This window comes from Cetorhinus maximus, chromosome 14 (assembly GCF_964194155.1).
Source record: "Cetorhinus maximus chromosome 14, sCetMax3.hap1.1, whole genome shotgun sequence".
Classification (NCBI taxonomy): Eukaryota; Metazoa; Chordata; class Chondrichthyes; order Lamniformes; family Cetorhinidae; genus Cetorhinus; species Cetorhinus maximus.
Window position 1 is genome coordinate 22590007 of NC_135892.1, and position 22106 is coordinate 22612112.

The window sequence follows — 22106 nt, forward strand, 5'->3', positions numbered from 1 at the left end:
CAAAATAAGTGGCAGCCATTTGCTGACTCATTCCTCAGGGCAATGCCTTGACTCATCAAGGTCAAGCTGCCTGTTTTAAATTTTAAACAATGCTTGGCAGTTAACTGTCAGTCACCATCATTGGTGCATTCTCCATGGCAATGCCTCTACCAATCAGAGTCCACTTGCCAACCAATCAACATTCTCTTCACATACATTATAAGTTGTTGGTTTCCCCTTATATTAGTATTCTTGCCAAGTATCCTGATGAGTGCAAGACAAAAAGCTTTGACATGAATCTTTCTTCAGCAAAACTATTGTAAAGGCTAAAATGAAACAGAAGAAATTCCAATAGAATTCAGAGGGAACATACTTAAGTAACAAAGAAAGGATGAACCTGCTATTATAAAGCACCTTTAATGACTTCAGGATGTTCCAAAACACTTTACACTAAGTAAATACTTTTGAAGCGTATTTAATTTTCTAATGTAGAGAAAGGTAGCAGCCAATTTGCACACAGCAGGGTCCCCTAAATACCAATGGGCTAATGACCAGGCAGTATGTTTTAGTGACATTGGCTGAGAGATAAATACTGGCCAGGTAAACTCATCCGTTCTTCTTCACATCAGTGCCACAGAATCTCTTACACCCACCTTAGAGAAACCTCAGCTTACAGTCCTGAGATTGTGAAAGTTCTATATGAATAGAAGTTCTTTCTTGTCATCTCAAAGCACCTATTAGAAATGATGAAGGAATATGCCATACCTTTTCCTTAGTTGCCTGCAGTTCCTGTTCCATGAGCTGTTTCTCCCTTTCCCACGCAGATTGCTGCTGGAAATGCTCCTTCTCCAATCTGTTGGAGGTCTCCTGCAGTTGTCTGGTAACACTGACTACCTCATCCTTCTGCTGGGAAAGTTCAGCTAGTCTTGTATTGAGCAACCGAATGCTGTTCTGATTAGCGTCTACCTTAGCACTGAATTGGGAGTTCTGATTGCCCAGCTGCAGATTCTTGCTATTGAGCTGGGCAATTTCAGCCATGTACTGTTTGTTCTAGGCAAGATGGATGCAAAAGGACAATATTTATCAAGGTGGTATCACATTAGTCACACACTTTCTTCTCTTTAATTTAAATACCTAGATGAGAATAGCAAATTCCTACTGGTATAAAACTGCTACAAGTCAAAAACATTCAACCTATAGAAATGGCTAAAGTAAACCAAACTGATTGTACAGTTTGTTGAATATTAGTGTAGTCCCCACTGTTTATAGCAGGCGACTTGGTGACAGTGTGATCTGCCCACTAAACGCAACAGCCAGTCTAATATGGTACTGCTATTATAGTACTCTACTGTACAACAGTAATGTTCCTTGTGCAGTGACCTTTTTCCCAGTTGTATCCAACTCCATTCTGACCTGCAGCTTTAGTTAAACAAGGAGCTAATATTTCAAGGGATGTTTTAGAGAGACAGCCGGAGAGGCAAAGGTTTAGGGAGGGAATTCCAGAGCTTAGGGCCAACACAGATGAAGGCACAATCACTAAAGGTTGTTTTAAAATTTGTTCATGGAATGTGGGTTTTGCCAACTAGGCCAGCATTTATTGTCCATCCCTAATTGCCCTCGCGAAGGTGATGGGCGGGTCGCTTTCTTGAGCCAGTACAGTCTGTGGAGTGCAGATACTTCCATAGTGCTGTTAGGGAGGGAATACTAGAATTTTAATCCAGCAATAGTGAAGGAGCAACACTTTCTCTCCAAATCAGGGGGCTGTGGGGCTTGGAAAGGAACTTGCAGGTGGTGGTGTGCCCATGCGTCTGCTGCCCTTATTTTTCTAGGCTGTAGAAGTCATGGGTTGGAAGGTGTTGTCAAAGAAGCCTTGGTGAGTTGCTGTAGTGGATCTTATGGAGAGTGCACACTGCAGCCATTGTGCACTGGTGATGGAGGGAAGGTGGTGGATGGGATGCCAATCAAGTGGACTGAATGATGGAGCTGCTCTCATACAGGCAAGTGGACAGCATTCCATCACACTCCTGACATGAACCTTGTAGATGGTGATCAGGCTTTGAAGAGTCAAGAGGTGAGTTACTCGCTGCAAAATTCCCAGCCTCTGGCCTACTCTTGTAACCACAGTATTTCTATGGCTTGCCAGTTAGGTTTCTGGTCAATGGTAACTTTGGTCAATGGATATTGATGGTGGGGGAATTTAGCAATGGTAATGCCAAATGGAGATGGTTAGAGTCTCTCTTGTTGATGATGGCTATTGCCTGAATTTGTGTGGCGCGAATGTTACTTGCCACTTATCAGCCCAAGCCTGAATGTTGTTCAGACCTTACTGTATGCAGGCACAGACAGCTTCAGAAACTAAAGAGTTACGAATGGGATTGACCACTGTGCAATCATCAGCAAACATCCCTACATCTGAACTTATGAAGGAAGGAAGGTCATTGACGAAGCAGCTGAGATTGTTGGGCCTAGGACACTACCCTGAGGAACTGCTGCAGCAATGTCCTGGGCCTAAGATGATCCGTCTCCCAAAATCACAACCATCTTCTTTTGTGCTATTTATGACTACAACCAGTGGCAAGTTTTCCCCCTGGTTTCCATGAACTTCAATTTTGCTAGGGTTCTTTGATGCCATACTCGGTCAAATGCTGTCTTGATGACAAGGACAGTCAGTCACTCTCACTTCATCCCTTGAACTCAGCTTTTTTGTTCATGTTTGGATCAAGGCTGCAATGAGTTCAGGAGCTGAATGGCCCTGGCAGAACCTAAACTGAGCATTGGTGAGGTTATTGTTGAGTAAGTGCCACTTGATAACACTGTCAATGACACCTATCACCACTTTGCTGATGACAAGAGTAGAGTAATTGGATGGATTGGCTTTTTCCTGCATTTTGTAGACATTACATAACCTGGGCAATTTTCCTAGTTGTCAGATAGAGTTTGTAGGTGTTGGAACTAGCTTGACAGCTAGTTCTGCAACACTAGTCTTCAGTACTACAGCCAAGATGTTGTCAGAGTCCATAGCCTTTGCTGTATCGAGTGCGTTCAGCTGTTTCTTGATATCATGTGAAGTGAATTAGTTGTCTGGAGACTGGTATCTGTGATGCTGGGGTCCTCAAGAGGAGGCCGAGATGAATCATCCATTTGGTGCTTCAAGATAGTTGCAAATGCATCAGTCTTGACCTTTACATTGATGTGCTGGGTTCGCCCATCATTGAGGATGGAAATAATTATGAAAACTCACACTCCGGTTAGTTGTTTAATTGTTTACTGCCATTCACAACTGGACATTGCAGGACTTCAGAGCTTTGATCTGATCCTTTGGTTGTGGGGTCACTTAGCTCTGTCGATTACACATTGCTTCCACAGTTTGGCATGCAAGCAAGTCCTGTGCTGTAGCTTCACCAGGTTGGCTCCGCAGTTTTAGGTATGCCTAGCGTTGCTTCTAGCATACTCTCCTGCATTCCTCATTGAACTAGGGTTGATCCCCTGACTTGATAGTAATGGTAGAGTGTTGGAAATGCCAGTCAATGAAGATATAGATCGTGGTTGAATACAATTCTGCTATGCCTCATGGATGCCTAATTTTGAGCTGCTAGATCTGTTTTGGGTCTATCCTATTTAGCACAGTGGCAATGCCACACAACATGATAGAGGGTGTCCTCAGTGTGAAGAAGGGACCTTGTCTCCATAAGGACTATACGGTGGTCATTCCAACCAATACTGTCATGGGCAGATGGATCTAGGACATATAGATTGCTGAGGGCAAGGTCATGTAGACTTTCCCTCACTGTTGGTTCACTTACCACCTGCCACAGACCCAGTACAGCAGTAATGTCCTTCAGGACCCAACCCGCTTAGGCAGTAGTGGTGCTATGGAGCCATTCTTGGTGATGGACACTGAAGTCCCCCACCATTAGTATATTCTGTGCCCTTGCTACCTCCAGCACCTCTTCCAAGTGGTGTTTAATGTGGAGGCGTACTGATCCATCAGTTTAGGGAAGGTGGTAGGTGTTAATGAGCAGGTAATTTCCTTGCCCATGTTTGTATAGATGCCAAGAGGTCCAGAGTCAATGTTGAGGACTCCCAGGGCCATTCACTTGCAACTGTATGCCACATGCCAGCACAGCAAAGGAGGTGAGCGTGGAGGGATTTGAACATGGCAATGAAAATTACCCAGTAGGAACAGATGAGTCTGGCCCACCACATTTCATTTCCTTACAGATGATAAAAAGAGATTTTCAATTTCTCAAAATGCGCTGGATTTAAAACTACACCCTAATAGGCAAAAGATCAGAGCTGTAACTTAATGCCAGTCAAATTGTCTCATTCAGTCAAAGCAACCCATTAGGTTAGCCAAGCCATATTCATTCAATTAAAGACAACCTTTTATTACCAAATCACTTGCATGAAACCAAACTTTGATCTAGCCCAAAACAACATTCCTAACCTACCCACCCAAGTTCAAATCCTTACCCATTTCTGAAGTTCCTCGAATTCCCTCTGTCTGCATTCTCTATCATTTTTCAACTGTTCCACTTGTTTTCTGTACAACACAAATGTTTTTTTTTAAGGGAGTCCAGTCACAAAAAGCAATTTTCAAAAAGCATTTTGTAAAACTTCTAAAGTACCACCTAACTTACCTTTGTTCATTAACTTTGCCTTCCAGATCCTGGAACTCCTGATGAAACTTTGCCATTTTTCTTTTCAAGGAAGCGTTTTCTTCAGAAAGCATTTCAGACTCATATCTAAGGAATATATTATTCTTGTCAAATAGCTACAGCTATTCTCTAGAGAATTTTAGGAAGTGCTCCAGGTACAAAATTTTTAAGGAGTAACTAAACGTTGGCCTTTACGTTGCAATCATTTCTATCTGCCCCAACATAAAATCATCACAAGATGGTGCAGAATGCAAAGATTACAAATAAATGAAGCACGTAATGATCATGTCAGACATGCAGAAGTATTTTCCATGCTTTTAGTACATTTATCCCATCACCAAGATTAACACAGGAGTTCCACAAATGCAGTTAAAACTTGATAATTCCAGCACCATTTGGCTGAAATCATAGGTGTGTTAGAGAGGTGACAAAGATTCTTTTTTCAAGACTGAGTTATGATGATCTGGAATCAACTGCCTGAAAGCACAGGGGAAGAAAATTAACAGTAACTTGCAAAAGGGAATTGAATATATACTTGAAAAGGAAACAAAAATGCAGGGCAAGGGGACTCAGACCAATCAAATAGCTTTTTCAAAGAGCTGGTATGGGCACAAATAGCTTCTTGCTGTGCTGTAGGATTATACGATTCCATGCTTTACCTACTTGTGTTACTAGGTTTATGCCTTCTTTAAAATAACAAATATCAATGCATTAATCCACACCTTTACTAATGTCAATTTCAACCCACTGAGACCCATCATAAGGCTGATCAGACATTGCAAAGAGCCAGAAAATAACTGAGGCTTCAATAAGTTCCAAATAGTGGTTGGTAGATGCTTCTCATGGGCTGGAGCAGCTGACACAGGAGTGCGTCCAAAATTCTCAACATTCAAGCAAGAGTTCCTTCAAATTCGATAACACATTGTCTTTGAGGTGCATTTTCATCTTGGAATCTGAGCAGCTTGCTCTTTACAGGCAGGGATTCCGATCACAGTACAATTAACCTCCTCCCCTGCTCGTCTACAGCAAGAGCAGTGGACATAGATCAATAGGTCCGGCGTACAGCTAGAAAAGGTGGGAAGTGTCTAAATGGAAATTTGCAAATTAGATTCAGCAAAGCACAATCGCACAGAAAAGACAAACCTCGCGATATTGCAGAAATTTCATTCTTGATCAGTTGCATTGCCCAAAGATGAAGAATTCAGTTTAATCGTTGACAAAAAGAAAACAAGTTTTGCATGCTTGATTTTGATTAATGGAAGGTTAGCTGTCAATTCAGGAAATAGGATGCAATTCTTGTGATTAGTAGCAGTAGTAATGTGGTCATTAGTGATTCGAAGATAATTATTATGACAAACCTGTATTTCTTCTCAGCTTTAGTCCCTGTTTCCAGTTTAGCTACTAACCTCCGCAGCTTCCTTGTCTCATTTTCAAGCACCTGCTCTTTTCTCTCAGACTCATCCATTACTTGCCTCAGTTTTATTTCCATCTCATCTCTCTGCTGTTGTAGGCCCAATATCTCCTCTTCTTTTTTCTTCATCAGTGTAGAAAACTCTTCACTGGTTGAGGGATGGGCATGGATGCCTCGGCAAAGGCATGAGTTGTCCCCGGGGAGCTTTTCATCCCGATGGGTTAGATCACCTGCATTGATCGCACTTCTTAGCTCTTGAATCTGAGCCTTTAAACTCTTGATCTCAGAGCCAAGATTGTGTATTTGCTCTTTGTACTTGGTTTCCATTTCTTCCCTCTCTATTGCAAATGTTCTACAGATCTCAGCTTGTTCCTCCTGCATTTTTTCCTGCAGGTTTAGCTTCTCTTTCTTGGCCTCATTGCAAATTGCCTGAACTTGAGATTCCCACTGACTTTTCTCTCGACTCTGCTGTCTCAACAACTCCTCAATTTTCAAGTCGTAACTCTGGATCAGCTCTGTTTTCTCAGACTGATACTTTTGGATTAATGCAACATGGTCGACTTCCAAAAGTGATAACCTCAGGTTAGATTCATCTCGTGTTGCCTTCCTAAAGATATTTAAATACTTTTCATTAAACCACTTGAAACAATCCTTAAAACAATTATTTCATAATCTCCCAAAGGGATTGGAAATAAAGCTTTTACAAGCAGAGCAGTAACTCATCATGTGCCCTCTAACACTTATGGCCATGGACCAGTAAGATACAGGTTCAGATTAACCATATCCAATCACCCCTGTCTCCCAATACCCCCACATGACCTTGATACTTAGAAAAGATTTGCATTTACATAGCACCTTTCACAACCTAAGAACATCCTAAAGTGCATTACTGCCAATTAAGTACTCGTGTAATGTAAATCACTGATGTAATATAAGAAATGCAGCAGCTAGCTTTTGCACAGCAAGGTCCCACAAACAGCAATGTGTTAATGACCAGATAATCTATATTAGGTGTTGGTTGAAGGATAAATAATGGCCAGGATACCAAAGAGATAGGCTCTATTTTTTCATAATGGTAGTGTAGGATCTTTTGGGTCTACCCGAGAGGGCAGACAGGGCGCTTCAGACAGTGGAGGGGAGAACAATGAAAAAAATAACTTCTGGGTGGCCAATTGTTAGCAACCATGCAGATCATTTATTTTATTCATTCTTGGGGCATGGTTGTTAACAGTGAGGCCAGCGTTTATTGCCCATTCCTCAAGAGGTGGTGCTGGGCTTTCTTGAACTGCTGTAGTCTGTATGGCATAGGTATAGGATGTTTCTCCTGGCTGGGGACTTTAGAACTAGGAGTCACAGAATACAGAGATCAGCCATTTAGAACAGAGATGAGGAGAAATTTCTTCACTCGAGGTGCTGTAAATCTTTGGAATTCTTTACCCAGAGAGCTGTGGATGCTCAGTCATTGAGCATACTCAAGAGAGAGAGAGTGATAGGTTTTTGGATAGTAACAGATCAAGGGATATGGGGATAGTGCAGACAGGTGTAGCTGAGGTAAGTGGTCAGCCATGATCTAATTGAATGGTGGAACAGGCTCAAAGGGCGGAGTGGCCTACTCCTGCTCCTATTTCTTATGTTATCTGTTCCAACACTGCTGTTAGGTAGGGAGTTTCAGGATTTTGCCCCAGCGAAAATGAAGGTTTGATGATATAACAAGTCGGCATGTTATGTGACTTGGGAACAGAGGTTGGAGGTGATGGTGTTCCCATGCACCTTGATCTTCTAGAAGTTTGGGAGATACTGACTCAGACACGAAAGCTTTACCAACTGAGGTACAGGTGACACCTACCCAAGATTTGTATCTTAAACCCCAGTTCCTATTTCCACCCCGTGATGCCCCTGTGACTATTGTAAGCAACACTGCACAGCATAACCTACCTCAGTTGCTGCAACTCCTTCTGATGTTGAAGTTTCAGTTCTTTCTCCAATTGAAGCTTCTCCTTTGATAACTGCTGCTCCAATTCAGATTTCTCCTTGGCAAAGGCCTGTTGCTGCTCTGTCTTCTCCCACTCAAACCTCTTTTCCAGTTCCTGCATTTGTAATGCCAACTTTGTTTTAGCCCATGCCTCAAACATTTTAGTCAACTCTCCGTCCTTCTTAAGCTCCTCCATTTTGTATTTCAAATTCTCCGACTGCTCTTTCCTCAGCTCTTCTTGCAGGTTCACCTTGACCGTTTCATGTTTCCTTAGCAGATCAGTGATTGCCTCCTCCTGCCTGGTTTCTGCTTGTTGCTGTTGAACACAGAGCTCGTTCACTACACCTTGAAGTCTCTCCATCTCCTGGTCCCTGGTCATCCGCTGATCCTCCAGCTCGCTGATCTCAATCTTAAAGCTTTGTTCAACGTATTTCCTCTCTTTCTCAAAGTTCCTCTTCATCAGTTCAATTTCTCTCTCGTAATAATTTACCTGCAAAATAACAGCAACATTATTCCACCTTGTACTTCAGCAGTGCTGCACTTTAAAACATGAAGAGCAAGTGCAGTTTGCTAAACACTGCAGTGGAATTAGATTAAAGTAACTAATGTCTAAGTATTGCAATTTTTCTGTTAACTCGGAGTATAAGAAGTTTTTTTCCTAGAAGCTTTCCCATCAACCCTCGATATTGCTGTTTTCAGTTGCAGGAGTAAGTTGTGGGTTAAGTTCGAGGCTTTTCCTGCTCTCTCGGGTGGATATAAAAGATGATCTGGAACTTGTCATGAAGCTAAAGATAATGCACAATAACTTTACTAGGGAAAGGGAGAAATAAATAGGTATAAAAAGAGGCAGAAGACTCTTGCCTTTGTTTCCAGTTGTATCTTAAGGTCTTGCACTTCCTGTAGATGCTGCTTTCTCAATTGCTCCATTGCTATCTCGGTTTTGATGCTCACGTTGGCACATTCACCTTCGGGGGAAACCTTATCTGTTCAAAAAAATAGTAATGAAGTTCAAAGTTTTGCAAGCAGAGCATTGCAGTTCATTCCTAGAGGAATAGAATGGACAAGCAAAGAAGTAATGTTCAACTTATATAGAACCTTAGTCAGACTACACTTAAGGCATCATTTCAAACATTAAGGAACACCACCTATGATTTTGCTGCTTGCTAGTTGTATTTGAAATGAATTATTTCCTCAGCAAAAATAAACTTTAAAAAAACTTTGGAAAATATTTTTAAAATTTCACTAAATTTATTTCATTTTATATATTGACAGATGTGCTATGATTCTACATAGTTGCCTCAGTGACAGCACTCTTGCCTCTTCAGTCAGAGGGTTGTGGGTTCAAATTTCATTCCACAGACATAATCATAATAACCACATACAATTTGTATTACCACACTCCGGTACAGTTATGGGAAGTGCTGCTCTACCAGAGGTCCCTTCTTTCAGATGAGAAGCTAAAGAAAGGCCCTGTCTACCTTCTCAGGCGAATGTAAAAAGAGAAAGGTTACAGCACAGAAGGCCATTCAGCCCATTGTGCTCGTGCTTCCTCCCTGCAGGAGTAACTGAGGTAGTCCCACTCCCCTGTTTTTTCCCCCGTAGCCCTGTAGATGCTTTCTCTTCAGTTAATTATCCAATTCCCTTTTGAAAGCCAGGATTGAATCTTCCTCCACCACACTCTCAGACAGTGCATTCCAGATCCTAACCACTCGCTGTGTAAAAATGATTATCCTCATCTTGCCTTTGGTTCTTTTGCCATTCACCTTAAATCAGTGTCTTCTGGTTCTTGACCCTTCTGCAAATGGGAATAAAAGATGCAAAGGGACTCGATGGGCCGAAGGGCCCCTTCTGCACTGTGATATTCTGTGATTCTGTGACTATTTCGAAGAAAGGCAGGGGTAGTTCTCCCCAGTATCCTAGCCAATATTTAGCTCTCAACAGCCAGACTTAATAGATGTGTTCAGATTATTAGGGGCCTGGACAGAGCAGAGAGAAACTGTTCCCATTGGAAAAAAAAGTGGAACTAGGTGAGCTGGTCTTGCAGAAAGCTGGCACAGACACAATGGGCTGAATGGACTTCTGTGCTGTAACCATTCTATGATTCTTTAATCACTATAAACAAATTATTAGGTGATTTGTCTCACTGCTGTTTGGGGGACCTGGCTGCTGTGTTCCCCTACAATTAAGCAGTGACTCCCCTTCATTGGCTGTAAAGCACTTTAGGAGTTCCTGAGGCTGTGCAAGGCACTATAGAAATGTAAGTTCTTTCTTTACATCTTTTCCTTTCCAATAATTACCTCTTGAGCAATAAAACAGTACTCTGGGCTACAACTCCCCCAAATCCATTCTCAACCTGAATATTGACTCATAAGATTTTGTATCACACATATTATTCTCCTGCCCAATAACCTTATGTAATACTGTGTGAGGGAGGGAGGATCAGGGGGCTAGGGGATGGTAGACCTGCTGTCACTTACCAGGAGCAGACTCACACTTGATGACACTGCCATCAGCACCTATACAAATGGAATTCTTATTACCCGCATGGCGATGTTTCCTGTGGTGCAGCTGTGAGCGGAGCACCTGCATTTCAGATTGTAGCTCATCATTTCGGTCACGCAGCTCCTGTCGGAATGAACACAAGTCTTAGATAATGAAAGAAAGAAAGGTTACATATAGTGACTCAGAATGGAGATGATTGAGTGCTTCTTTGTCAGTCACGCCTGCTGGAAATGACTGGGCTTGATTTTTCGCACATAATTTGTATTATGTAACTATTCTCCAATCTGCATTTTGCCAAATAATTCTGTTATGCTCAGGAGTCTCGGTTTGCCATATTTTAGCCACAAATTCGGAGAATCTCTAGTCCCACCCACCTCCAACTCATTGGCCAACACAGTGATGCCAATATTCACTACAAAAGGTTGTTGCCATGAAACAGATGCGCTTTCTTGCATCAAGTACACACAAAAGCCACTGGGCCAAGAGTTTCTTCTGCACTCACATGCAAATACACTTCTAAAAGTGCAAACCAATCACATGGCTTAAAAGATGGCAGAATTCTAGGCATAACTACAATAGCACCAAGTGACCTTTTTTTGCCTTTTACAGACATCCATCAAATCCTCTTTTCAAAGAAAACTCTGGCTGCAAAACTGGTCTGACTCTGAATTGCACTGGTTCAGGAGAGAGATCGCTCAACATTATGACTAGATTTTCAAACAGATCAATTTTTCTAGCGTTTTAATTGTAATTTGAGTGTTTTTAAAAAAAGATTATCCTCATCGGTTCCTTTGGATGGATTTGTAGGGCAAAATGTAAGTAAAATTGAAATCTGGAAAGATTTCCTAATGGCAGGTTTCTAAACATGCTGTACCTGATGTGCATTAATGACAACATGAGTTGAAACTTTTAATTTTAAGACCCAAAGAAGAAATAGACTGGTGTGGGTTTGCCATTTGTTCAGACCCAGATTGTTTACACCCAGATTATGTTTGATTGTATTCTAATGAGTTTGGAAGGGTACTAGGGTGCAAGTTAGCATCAGTAAAATGGGTTCAGATTCAGGCATAATTTCTGGGTGAGCCCAAGAAGAAAACTCCAGGCTTTGATGCATATAATCACTTAAGCTATCATTGCCCCCTTTACACTAAAGCTTGGGGCAGCTGCCGCAAAGGCGCAATGGGGAAGGGTCGCTGTCTAAGACCTTTCTACCACAGCGCACCGAGAGACTGGGAACTGTTTAGAGCCCCTCGGGCTGTACAGATCAAAATGAAAGGCTGTAAATGATTGTAATATTGTTTGCACTGATGCACCTGGTGATACATCTTGTAAAAGTGTAACCTGGATTGTACCCTTGTAATGTTGTTTTTGAAATGGTTTGGAATGTGATTGAAGATATTTTATGAATAAAGTATATTTTTACAAAAAAAAAAAAAATCATTGCCCCCTTTCCTTAACGCCCTCCACTCCAGCATCCCCTCCCTCCACTACTAAAGGCATGACTCCCAATAAGACAAACTCTTATGCAACAGTTAGCCCTCTGTTAGCTGAACTTGGATATTCTCAGCGATTCTTCACACGTGAGCAAGTGTGAACAGGTTGCTTAGTGGCAGCGAGCGCAAACAGGTTACACCATATCCAAGTCCCCACTTCACTTTCCAGCAAGTATCACCACGAAGGAATCAAGATCATGAACCCTGGCTGAGTTTCCCTTTCCCTAGCCTTCAGAGATTACACTTAATACCACAAACTCTACCCCACAAACTCAGTTCACACTCTTTTATTCTCCTTATCAAAAAGGACACTTTACTCTCGATTCAAAAGTCTGCTCATTCAAATTTTAAGCAGCAAATTCCTGTCTTGAGCATCAAAAAATTGGCTGAACTCTGTCAATTTAGAACATTAAGGTTGGCCCAGAGTATTCTAGTGAAAATCAAGGCAATTGTTTTAAGTATGGCTTTAGCTTGCAGTCTACAATTGCTTGTTATTGTAGCTAAAACTAAAACTCTTGCCATTGGTATTCTAGTCGCAAGATTTCCTTACAAGCAGTTAAGTAAAGAAAGAATGAAAGACAAATGTTTGTATAGTGCTTTTCACAACCACCTGGCATATCAAAGCACTTTACAGACACCAAAGTACTTTTGAAGTGTAGCCACTTTTGTAATGTAGGAAACGCAGCAACCAATTTGCATACAGCAAGCTCCCACAAACAGCAATGTAATAAATATTGGCCGGGAGACCAGAGATAAATGTTTATCCAACACCCAGTGGAGAGGATGAGCAGAAATTTCCTCCAATTTAATATTAGGAAGACTAAAGCCATTGTTTTCAAGCCCTGCTCCAAACTACATTCCTTAGCTACCAATTCCATCCCTCGCGTGGGTAACAGTCTGAGATTATGTCAGTCTGTCACAATCTTGTGTCAATGTATTAGTAATTACATTGTCAAGGTCCAATAACAGTCTTCTTGTTAGTTGGCAATTACATTGTATAGTGATTGCATTGTTAAGACAACTGCTTGTTAAAACAAGTGATGAGCATTGATTCACCTATAAATAGGTACAGCTGTAGCACTCCAGTGTGGAAGGGACTGGAAGAGTCTGCTACACTGAAGAGCTGTCTTGAGAATATAAACCAGCTTGAGGTAAAAGACTAGCTTTGACTCATTCCTCCACAACAAGCACTTATCGTGATTAACACTTTAGTGTCACATTTGATCCCAAAATGAGCTTCTGACCAAAATTTCATGCCATCACTAAATCTGCCTATTTCCACCACTGCAACATTACCTGACTTTGCTCTTACCTCAGCTCATCTGCTGCTGAGACCCTCATTCATAACTTTGTTACCTCTAGACTCAACTATTCCAACGTTCTCCCAGCTGGTCTCCCACCATTAAACTTGAGGTCATCCAAAACTCTGTTGCCTGTGTCTTAGGGAAATGGATCTTAAGTGAGCTATCGCCCCTGTGCTTGCTGATCTACACTGGCTTCCAATCAAGCAACATCCTGTTTTCAAATCCCTCCATGGCCTTGCCTCTCCCGATCTCTGTAATTTCCTCCAGCCGTACAACCCTCTGAGATATCCACACTCCTCTAATTCTGGCCTCTTGTGCATCCCCACTTCTAATTGCTCCACTGTTGGTGGCCATGTGTTCAGCTGCCTAGGCTGCAAGCTCTGGTATACCTTCCCTACACCTCACCTTCCTCCTTTAAGATAATCCTTAAATCCACCTCTTTGACTAAGTTTATGCTCTTCTGACCTAATATCTCCTTATGTGGCTCGGTGTCATGCTTTGTTTTATAATGCTCCTGTGAAGCACCATGGTATGTTTAATTATGTTAAAGGTGCTGTATAAATGTAAGTTGTTGTTGTTGATGCCAGCTAAGCAGTGGGACAGAATTTTGGTGGTTCAATTATTATGTATTTTGGCAGAGAGGTAGAGTTTGGTGCCGCCAATCGATATATGAAATCTGACCCGATTGCTACGAATGATGTCACCAAGAGGCAGCATGAAGACAAAAGGAAGGGAGCGCTGTGCAGAGGTTGGAAGACAAAGTCTTTGCAGGAAATATGCTGGCTACACTGGAATTGGTAGGAGGGATCAAGATAAAGCATTGCAAAGGAGGTGGAGCACAGAAGAGAGCTGATGGAAGAGCAAGTAGTCAACTGTATTAAACACTACAGAAAGGTGGAAGGAGGACGAGGGTGGATACCAAGCTGCGGTCACCATTAATGATTTGTAAACTTTGCATTTCTGATGCTTGGGCTGGATGAAAAGCAGGTTGAAGGAATTTGGAGATGGAGTAATTACATAAAATTTTATACAAACATACGAATTAGGAGCAGGAGTAGGCCACTTCAAGCCTGCTCCACCTTTAAATAAGATCATGGCTGATCTGATTGTAGCCTCAACCCCACATTCCCGCCTTCTCCTGATAAGCTTTCACCTACTTGCTTATCAGGAATCTATCTACTTCTGCCTTAGAAATATTCAAAGGCTCTGCTTCCACTTTCTTTTGAGTGAGAGCGCTCCAAAGACTCACGACCCTCAGAGAAAATTTTTCTCCTCAGCTGTCTTAAATGGGCGATCCCCTATTTTTAAACAGTGACCCCTCATTCTAGATTCTCCCACAAGAGGAAAAATCCTTTCCACCTCCACCCTGTCAAGACCCATCAGGACCTTATATGTTTCAATCAAGTCACCTCTTACTCTTCTAAATTCCAGTGGATACAAGCCTAGCCTTTCCAACCTTTCCTCATAAGACAACCCACCCATTCAAGGTATTAATCTAGTAAACCTCTACGAACTGCTTCCAACACAGTTACATCCTTCCTTAAATAAGGAGTCCAATGTACTCCAGATGTGGTCTCACCAGTGCCCTGTGCAACTGAAGCATAACCTCCCCACTTTTGTATTCAATTCCCCTCACAATAAATGATAACATTTTATTAGCTTTCCTAATCTCTTGCTGTATTTGCATACTGTGATTCATTTGTGATTCATGCACTAGGATATTCAAATCCTTCTGCACCTCAGAGCTCTGCAGTCTCTCACCATTTAGATAATAAGCTTCTTTTTAAAAATTATTTCTGCCAAAATGGACAATTTCACATTTGCCCACATTATACTCCATTTGCCAGATCTTTGGCCACTCACTTAACCTATCTATCTACGTCCCTTTGTAGCTTCCTTACGTCCTCTTCACAACTTACTTTCCTACCTATCTTTGTGTCATCAACAAATTTAGCAACCATACCTTTGATGCCTTCATCCAAGTCATTTATATAAATTGTAAAAAGTTGAGACCCCAGCACTGATCCCTGTGGCACACCACTCGTTACACCCTGCCAGCCAGAAAAATACCCATTTATGCTTATTCTCTGTTCCATGTTAGCTAGCCAATCTTCTATCCACGCCAATATGTTACCCCCTACGCCAGCTTTTATTTTCCGCAATAACCTTTAATGTGACAAAAAGGGTATTCAGCACAAAGACCTGTGGCAGTGTTTACACTCCACACGCATTCCTCTCACCTTACTTCATCAAATCCTCTCATCATGTTCTACTATTCCTTTCTCCCTCATGTACCTATCTAACTTCTCCTTAAATACATCTATTCTAATCACCTCACAAACTTTTTATGGTAGCGAGTTGCACATTCTCACTAGGTAAAGTTTCTCCTGAACATCTTATTGGATTTCCTACTGACTATCTTACATTTAGGGCTGCTAGTTCTGGATCCCCACAAGTTGAAACATCCTCTCTAAATTCACCCTATTGAACCCAGTAATAATTGTAAATTCTTAAAATCAGGTCACCACTCCATCCACTCTATTCTAGAGAAAAGAGCTCTAGCCTATTCAGTCTTTCCTGACAGATATACCCTTTCAGCTCTGGTAACATCCTTTAAATAGATTTTTTTTTACAGTTTCTCCAGTGTTTCTATATCCCTTTTGTAATGTGGAGACCAGAACTATGCACTGTAAGGTTGGGAGAGGTGGTACAAAACTGAGTGACAACTACACTTGGCAGTACTTTAGAGAGAGGGAGATTGGAAGGAGGAGAGTAATTAGACAGGACAGAGGGATCAAGGCTTCTTTATAATTTTTAGATGAGATGTATTAAAGAGATGGAGGTATGGACAGTGTCAGTGAGTAAAGAACCAAGAAGGAGTAATTGTAAGAAAAATGAGGATTCTTTAATTAATACTTTGAAGATCTACAGCTAACACCAGGACCTGCATTAATAAAGCTACAAAACATTGGATATTCTATCCTCTCTGTCCACTTCCCAACAACTGAAAGGCACTGCAATCAACTGGCAAATCCCTCGTTTTTGGAGTAAATGTTGGCAAGAATAGTAAAGTTGGATGCACATGATTAATGTCTGCTAAATCTCATCACAGTGAAATTTAAAAGAGATGTAGGACCACACTGTTGATGCCTCAAGTTGGAAAAGAAGAAAATTTGAGAGTTGACCCTATGCTCAGATTCAAGGCAAGAGTGAGGTGGAGTGAAGATGATCACCTCAAATTGGCATGGCTTTGACAGGTTACTTTCTTGCCTCTTCACCCAATTTTTGCAAGTGGTGCTGGAAATGGGAAGGCTAGGAGAAAACTAATAAACAAGTTCAAGAATATAGTTTAAGAGTTAAAATAGCTCTGTACTTTTAAAAATATGGATAAAACCTCAATCATTAAAAAATATTAATTTGATGAATGCTCACCTTCACCCTCTAGTAATTCCAAAAGGAAGGCATTAGAGTAAAGAGAGAGACAGTGAACAAAGTAAGTACAGGTTCAAGTACAGGTGCTTTTATAAAGACTTCACATTTGTTGTGGGTAGTATGAAGTACAATTTAATCCTTTCCCTGTCTGGACAAGAAACAAGAGAGATTTAAGAATGAATGTCAACAATAAGGAATTTCTTTCCACTGACATTGGTATCATTGCTTGACAAGATCAGAAACACCTTCATGCTCACTTGACTGCCCAGAACTATAAGCAGAATTATTAATGATTACAAATAAAAATAACAAGAAAAAAATTGTGATAGGCTGAATGGTTTTAAGAATTTAATTTGCCAACATATTTAATAAAAATAAACACTAGAAACAGCCATTATCCAAATAGACCTCCCCAACATCAAAATTGTCAAAATTATGAACCAAAACTCTCCTTGTGAAGCTTAGCTTCCCCAGATAAGGGGTCACTACAGCAACCGTCAGACCTGAATGCTCTTAATTCCAATCAACACTGTACCAGCAATGAGAACAGTAATTTCCTAATACTGTGTTGTACAATATTTGGTCAGTGCCTATTAGAGAGCTAGAAAAAGGAGGTTAAAAAGCACAGGTTCTTAAAAGAAAACAGACAAATGGGGCATGTTGAGAGATATGTAATGACATGTAGAAATTTCAAATTATTATTAGACTTGCTTCATAAGCATAATTAATTTAATATCTGGCAAACGTCTACCTCCAAGTGTCCCAGAAATGAGTAAGAATTGCTTTACAGTTCTGCAATGTTTAACCATTCATATACATCACACAGAATTTTACTGAAGGGATACAGGCCATTCGATCCATTGGTCTATGATACTCTTTCGAGTTATCAACAGTCACAGATTGCAACTCTTTTGAGTACAATCACAGTTATTGGTTTCCAGGAGTGGGACATGAACCCACAACCCTCTGATTCAAAGGCGAGGGTGCTATGAACTGAGCCACAGCATATGCTCCGCACGAGCTTCCTCCCGCCTTACTTTATCTAACCCTAACGCCATATTTGTCTATTTCCTTCATGTACCTATTCTAGCACTCAACAATTGCAAAAAGCTCATGTGCTTTTTGTCAGTAAGATCGAGGCCATATGGTCAGCTGCCTTTGCTACTTCTTTTTCCCAGACCCACCAAGCCAAACTTCGCCTAAGGTTCCCTCTGCCCTAACCCTAAACTTGTTTCTTTCTAATAACTCTCCTATCTTCCTTCATGCTATCTCTGGGCTCATCTTGTCCACCTCCCGTTTCATCAACCCTATTCCCATCAAACTGCTGACCACCCAACTTCCCTTACTGGCCCCATGTTACCTGATATTTTTAATAGTGCGTCTCCTCAGGTACTGTCCCAATCCTTTTCAAATTAGTCATAATCGCACTCCCCTGATCAAAAGCCCCACCATTGATGCCTCCAATTTGACCCTGAGATGAACCTTAAACAACATAAGTGCTTCATCACCAAGATCACCTACCTCCATCTTGATAACATCACCCGTTTCCACCTCTGCTTCAGCTCATCAGCTGCTGAAACTCTCATACATGCCTTGGTTACCTCCAGATTGGACTATTCCAATATTCTCCCGGCCAGCCTCCCACATTCCATCCTCCATATACTCGAATTCATCCAAAATTCTGCTACCCACATTCTAACTCACAACCAGTCCTGTTCACCCGCCACCCCTGTACTCACTGACATACATTGGCTCCTGATCGGGCAGCAATGTTACAAGTTTAAAATTCTCGTTTTCAAATTTCTCCATCGTTCCCCCCCACCCATCCTCCCCACCCCCCCCCCCCCACCCCACCCCCCACCCCCTCCATCTCTGCAACCTTCTCGCTCCCAAGATCTCTGCTCTCCTCCAATTCTGGCCTCTTGCACAGCCCCAGTTTTAATTATTTCACCATTGACAGACATGCCTTCAGCAGCTGGGGCCCCAGGCTCTAATTCCTTCCCCAAGTCTCTCCACATCCCTACCTAAGGGGATCAAAGGTTATGGGGAAAAGGTGGGATAATGGGGTTGAGAAACTTATCAGCCATGATTGAATGGCGGAGCAGACTCGATGGGCCGAAGGGCCTAATTTCTGCTCTTATGTCTTATGGTCTGTCTTTCGCCTCCTTTAAGATGCTCCTTAAAACCTACCTCTTTGACCATGCTTTTGTTCAAGTGTCTTGAAATCTCCTTATGTGTCTTAGTGCCACATTTTGTTTGGTAACGTTGCAGTGAAGCATCTTGGGATACTTTACTGCATTAAAGGCACCAATGATCCCTGTATGTGCAACCCAGAAGGTACCGTGCAGTCCGCTCACAAGTTGTTCCCTTTAAGGTACTGCACACGCGCAGCCGCAGAAGAAAATTTAAAGGTACCGTGCATTAAAATGAACGGGTTGTGTACAGCAATAAAAAAATTAGAGGGGGCATTAAAAGATAACATATAAGCATAAATTGTTTTCCTTAAATGCTGGTGACCTCATCCACTTGATGTGGTAGCGAGTTCCACGTTCTCACCACTCAACTCATGTCTTCAGATATGTGTTGCTAACGGCAGCCCTCCAGATGTCTGATGGTCTTTAAGATGATTAAAAGGTAAATAGAGAGAAACTATTTTCTGTGTCAGGGAAGTCCAGAACAAGGGGACATGAGATTCAAACTACAGCCAGGTTTATTCATGGATGATGTCAGGAAGCACTTTTTCAGGATAGTGAAGGTCAGGAACTCTCTCCCTCAAAAAGCCATTGGGATTAGGTCAATTGAAAAATTTAGAAACAGAGGTTGATAGATTTTTGTTAGGTTTGGGTATCAAGAGATATGGAGCCAAAGCAAAGAAATTAAGTTCGAGAGAGAGTGTAAGCAAGTTTGATAATTGAAGCGTTAGAACTACTAAAAGAAACATGAAAATATTAAAACAAACAAGATTTCACCCTCCCTTCCAGTCTTCTCCAGACACTTGCCAGGGGATCGTTCTACAGGCACCCACAGTCTTCTGGTACTGGAAGTGGAACCTGAGCCTGAAGCAGTACACACCCAACTTTCCTCCATCATCACTGAAGCAAGAATCAGCCCAGGAGTTAACCCAGAAGTACTCCTAACGTTTAAAAAAGATTTTTTGACCAATACCAACCCTGCACTGCTGCTCATACTCCATTATAATCTCAGAGAACCTCTGCTCTTGGCCAAAGATCTCCATACTTGGATGATCCAGTGCTCCAAACTGAACATGCGGAGGGAAAAAGAGAGAAGCATAAGTTAGACCCCCAAAAAAAGCATAGCTGTTTAGCTCTCTGACACTGTGGGTTGGAGGGGAGGGGAGGAGGTGGGGGTGGGGAGGGGGTGATGAGCAAGGGACAGACTGTATCGTACCTGATGAAACTGAAAACTTAAGCAGATTGTCATTTTTAGATACTCATTGACCTGTGTGCATCTCAAATGGTTAACCATTTTCTTTTTATCACACCAAATTCTGTTTCCCCACTTATTCTTGCGTTCTCAACATAGAAGTATAGCATTGTACGGGGAATGACACCATGGACATAGGGTGGGGGGAGGGGCTGATTATTGCTTTTTTTTCCGGGATGTAGGAAAGGAAAACAATGTTCTACTTCCCAGCATTTCAATTGTGTAGGTGGGTATTGCTGGCAAAGCCAGTATTTATTGTCCCTGAGAAGGTGGTGATGAGCCTTCTTCTGCAGCCCATGTAGTGAAGATGCTCCCACAAAGCTGTTAGATTGGGTCAAAATCCTGGAACCTCCCTGCGACAATGAGGAAATGTCAAAAGATGTTCAAGTCTGGATGGCATGTGTCTTGGGAGGGAACTCGGAGATGATGGTTCACCCACTGCCTTCATCTCACTGAGAAATAGGTACCATGAGTTTCAGGGATGGTGCTAAAGAAATCTTGATGAGCCCCGTACAAACCATCAACCTCCTCTCTGCTGTTCCTGACCTCTATCAAATGATCATTTTTGGAAACTACACTTGTGGTATCAGGTGAAGGTGTGAGGTCAATCGTGGTACTGTCTATGATCAAATAGCTTGGCCACACTTACTGATTTTGAAGCTCACACAAAAATGGTATTTGGATGAGGTACTGGCGGGGCAGTTGATGCCTGTGTAACATGAAGCAGCACTTACTAGGCAACAAGGAAGAAATGCAAAAAAAAAACCTTTGTTGTAAGTAAAGTGATTTCTTATGGCTAGAAACTGCTCCAAAAGCAGAACACACAGATACCTTACACTTAAAGAATGGTGTGCAGTCACAATGTTCCAAAGACAATGCATGTGTATGTGGTGCTGTCAGCATTTGGGTCGCACAACAGTTCATGACAAACCCACCCAAAGACCATCAAACAGAAATGGGTGGAATAGAGAAGCATAACTCCGAAACGTTAAAGACCTTGACAGAAGGAATGAAGATGACCGATTGAACGCAGGGGAATATAGACTGTTCTTCAGAAGCAGCATCCAATGCTCGAGATTTAGAGGAATCCAGAAAACAAGACATTTTGATTTTGGTGACTCAGAAAATGGACCTCCTCAGGAAGAGGTCATTGAAAAGTTCATATTCAGAGCACACAATAAAATCCCGAACACCACCGATTATCCATAAACCAAAAAAGAGCAGATATTAAATGGCCAATCCTAATAGAGAGGGTCGCAGCCACTTAAAGAGGAAGAAATCCCCAATCCCCAATCCCCATGACTATTCCATCAGCAAACAACCCCACCACCCACCAACTGAACCACCACTATAGGTCAACTCACCCAGCACCAGGAGAAAATAACTCAGTAGAATCGACACATCCCCACCAATAAGGAGAGTGTGAATCAAAACTGGGCATTCATGAGGTACTGTGGGTCTTCAGCAGTAGTAGAACTGTATTCAATCACAATCTGTAAACTCAGACCCAGCCTATCCCTCACTACCATCACAGTCTAGCCAGAGGATCAACCCTGGTTCCATGAGGAATGTAGGGGAGCATGCAAGGAGCAGCAACATACATACCTAAAAAGAGACTGTGGTGCCAACATGAAGCTACGATACAGAAATGCTTGCCAGCCAAACAGCAGAAGCAGCATGCAATAGACAGAGCTAAGCAATCCAACAACCAACAGATCAGATCAAAGCTCTGCAGTCTTCCACATTCTGTTGTGAATGGTGGTGGACAATTAAACTAACAGGAGAAGGAGGCTCCACAAATAACTCCATCCTAAAAGAAGGAGGAGCCCAACACATCAGTGCAAAAAACAAGCCCAATGCATTTGCAGCCATCTTCAACCAGAAGTGATGATCCATCTTGGCCTCCTCCTG

The 22106-nt window shown here is 41.9% G+C and overlaps 1 protein-coding gene across 1 annotated transcript in view; it reads right to left on the bottom strand.

Moving 5' to 3' along the window:
* Positions 1 to 22106, bottom strand: part of ninl (ninein-like) — a 111917-nt gene that overhangs the window by 16726 nt on the left and 73085 nt on the right. Inside the window, exons 13-20 of the mRNA XM_078556642.1 lie at positions 19921 to 20010; positions 10498 to 10645; positions 8882 to 9003; positions 7984 to 8510; positions 5996 to 6655; positions 4620 to 4724; positions 4453 to 4522; positions 745 to 1029 (exon numbers count right to left, since the gene is read on the bottom strand). Coding sequence (XP_078412768.1) covers positions 745 to 1029; positions 4453 to 4522; positions 4620 to 4724; positions 5996 to 6655; positions 7984 to 8510; positions 8882 to 9003; positions 10498 to 10645; positions 19921 to 20010 — 2007 coding nt within the window. The remainder of the gene's footprint in view (positions 1 to 744; positions 1030 to 4452; positions 4523 to 4619; positions 4725 to 5995; positions 6656 to 7983; positions 8511 to 8881; positions 9004 to 10497; positions 10646 to 19920; positions 20011 to 22106) is intronic.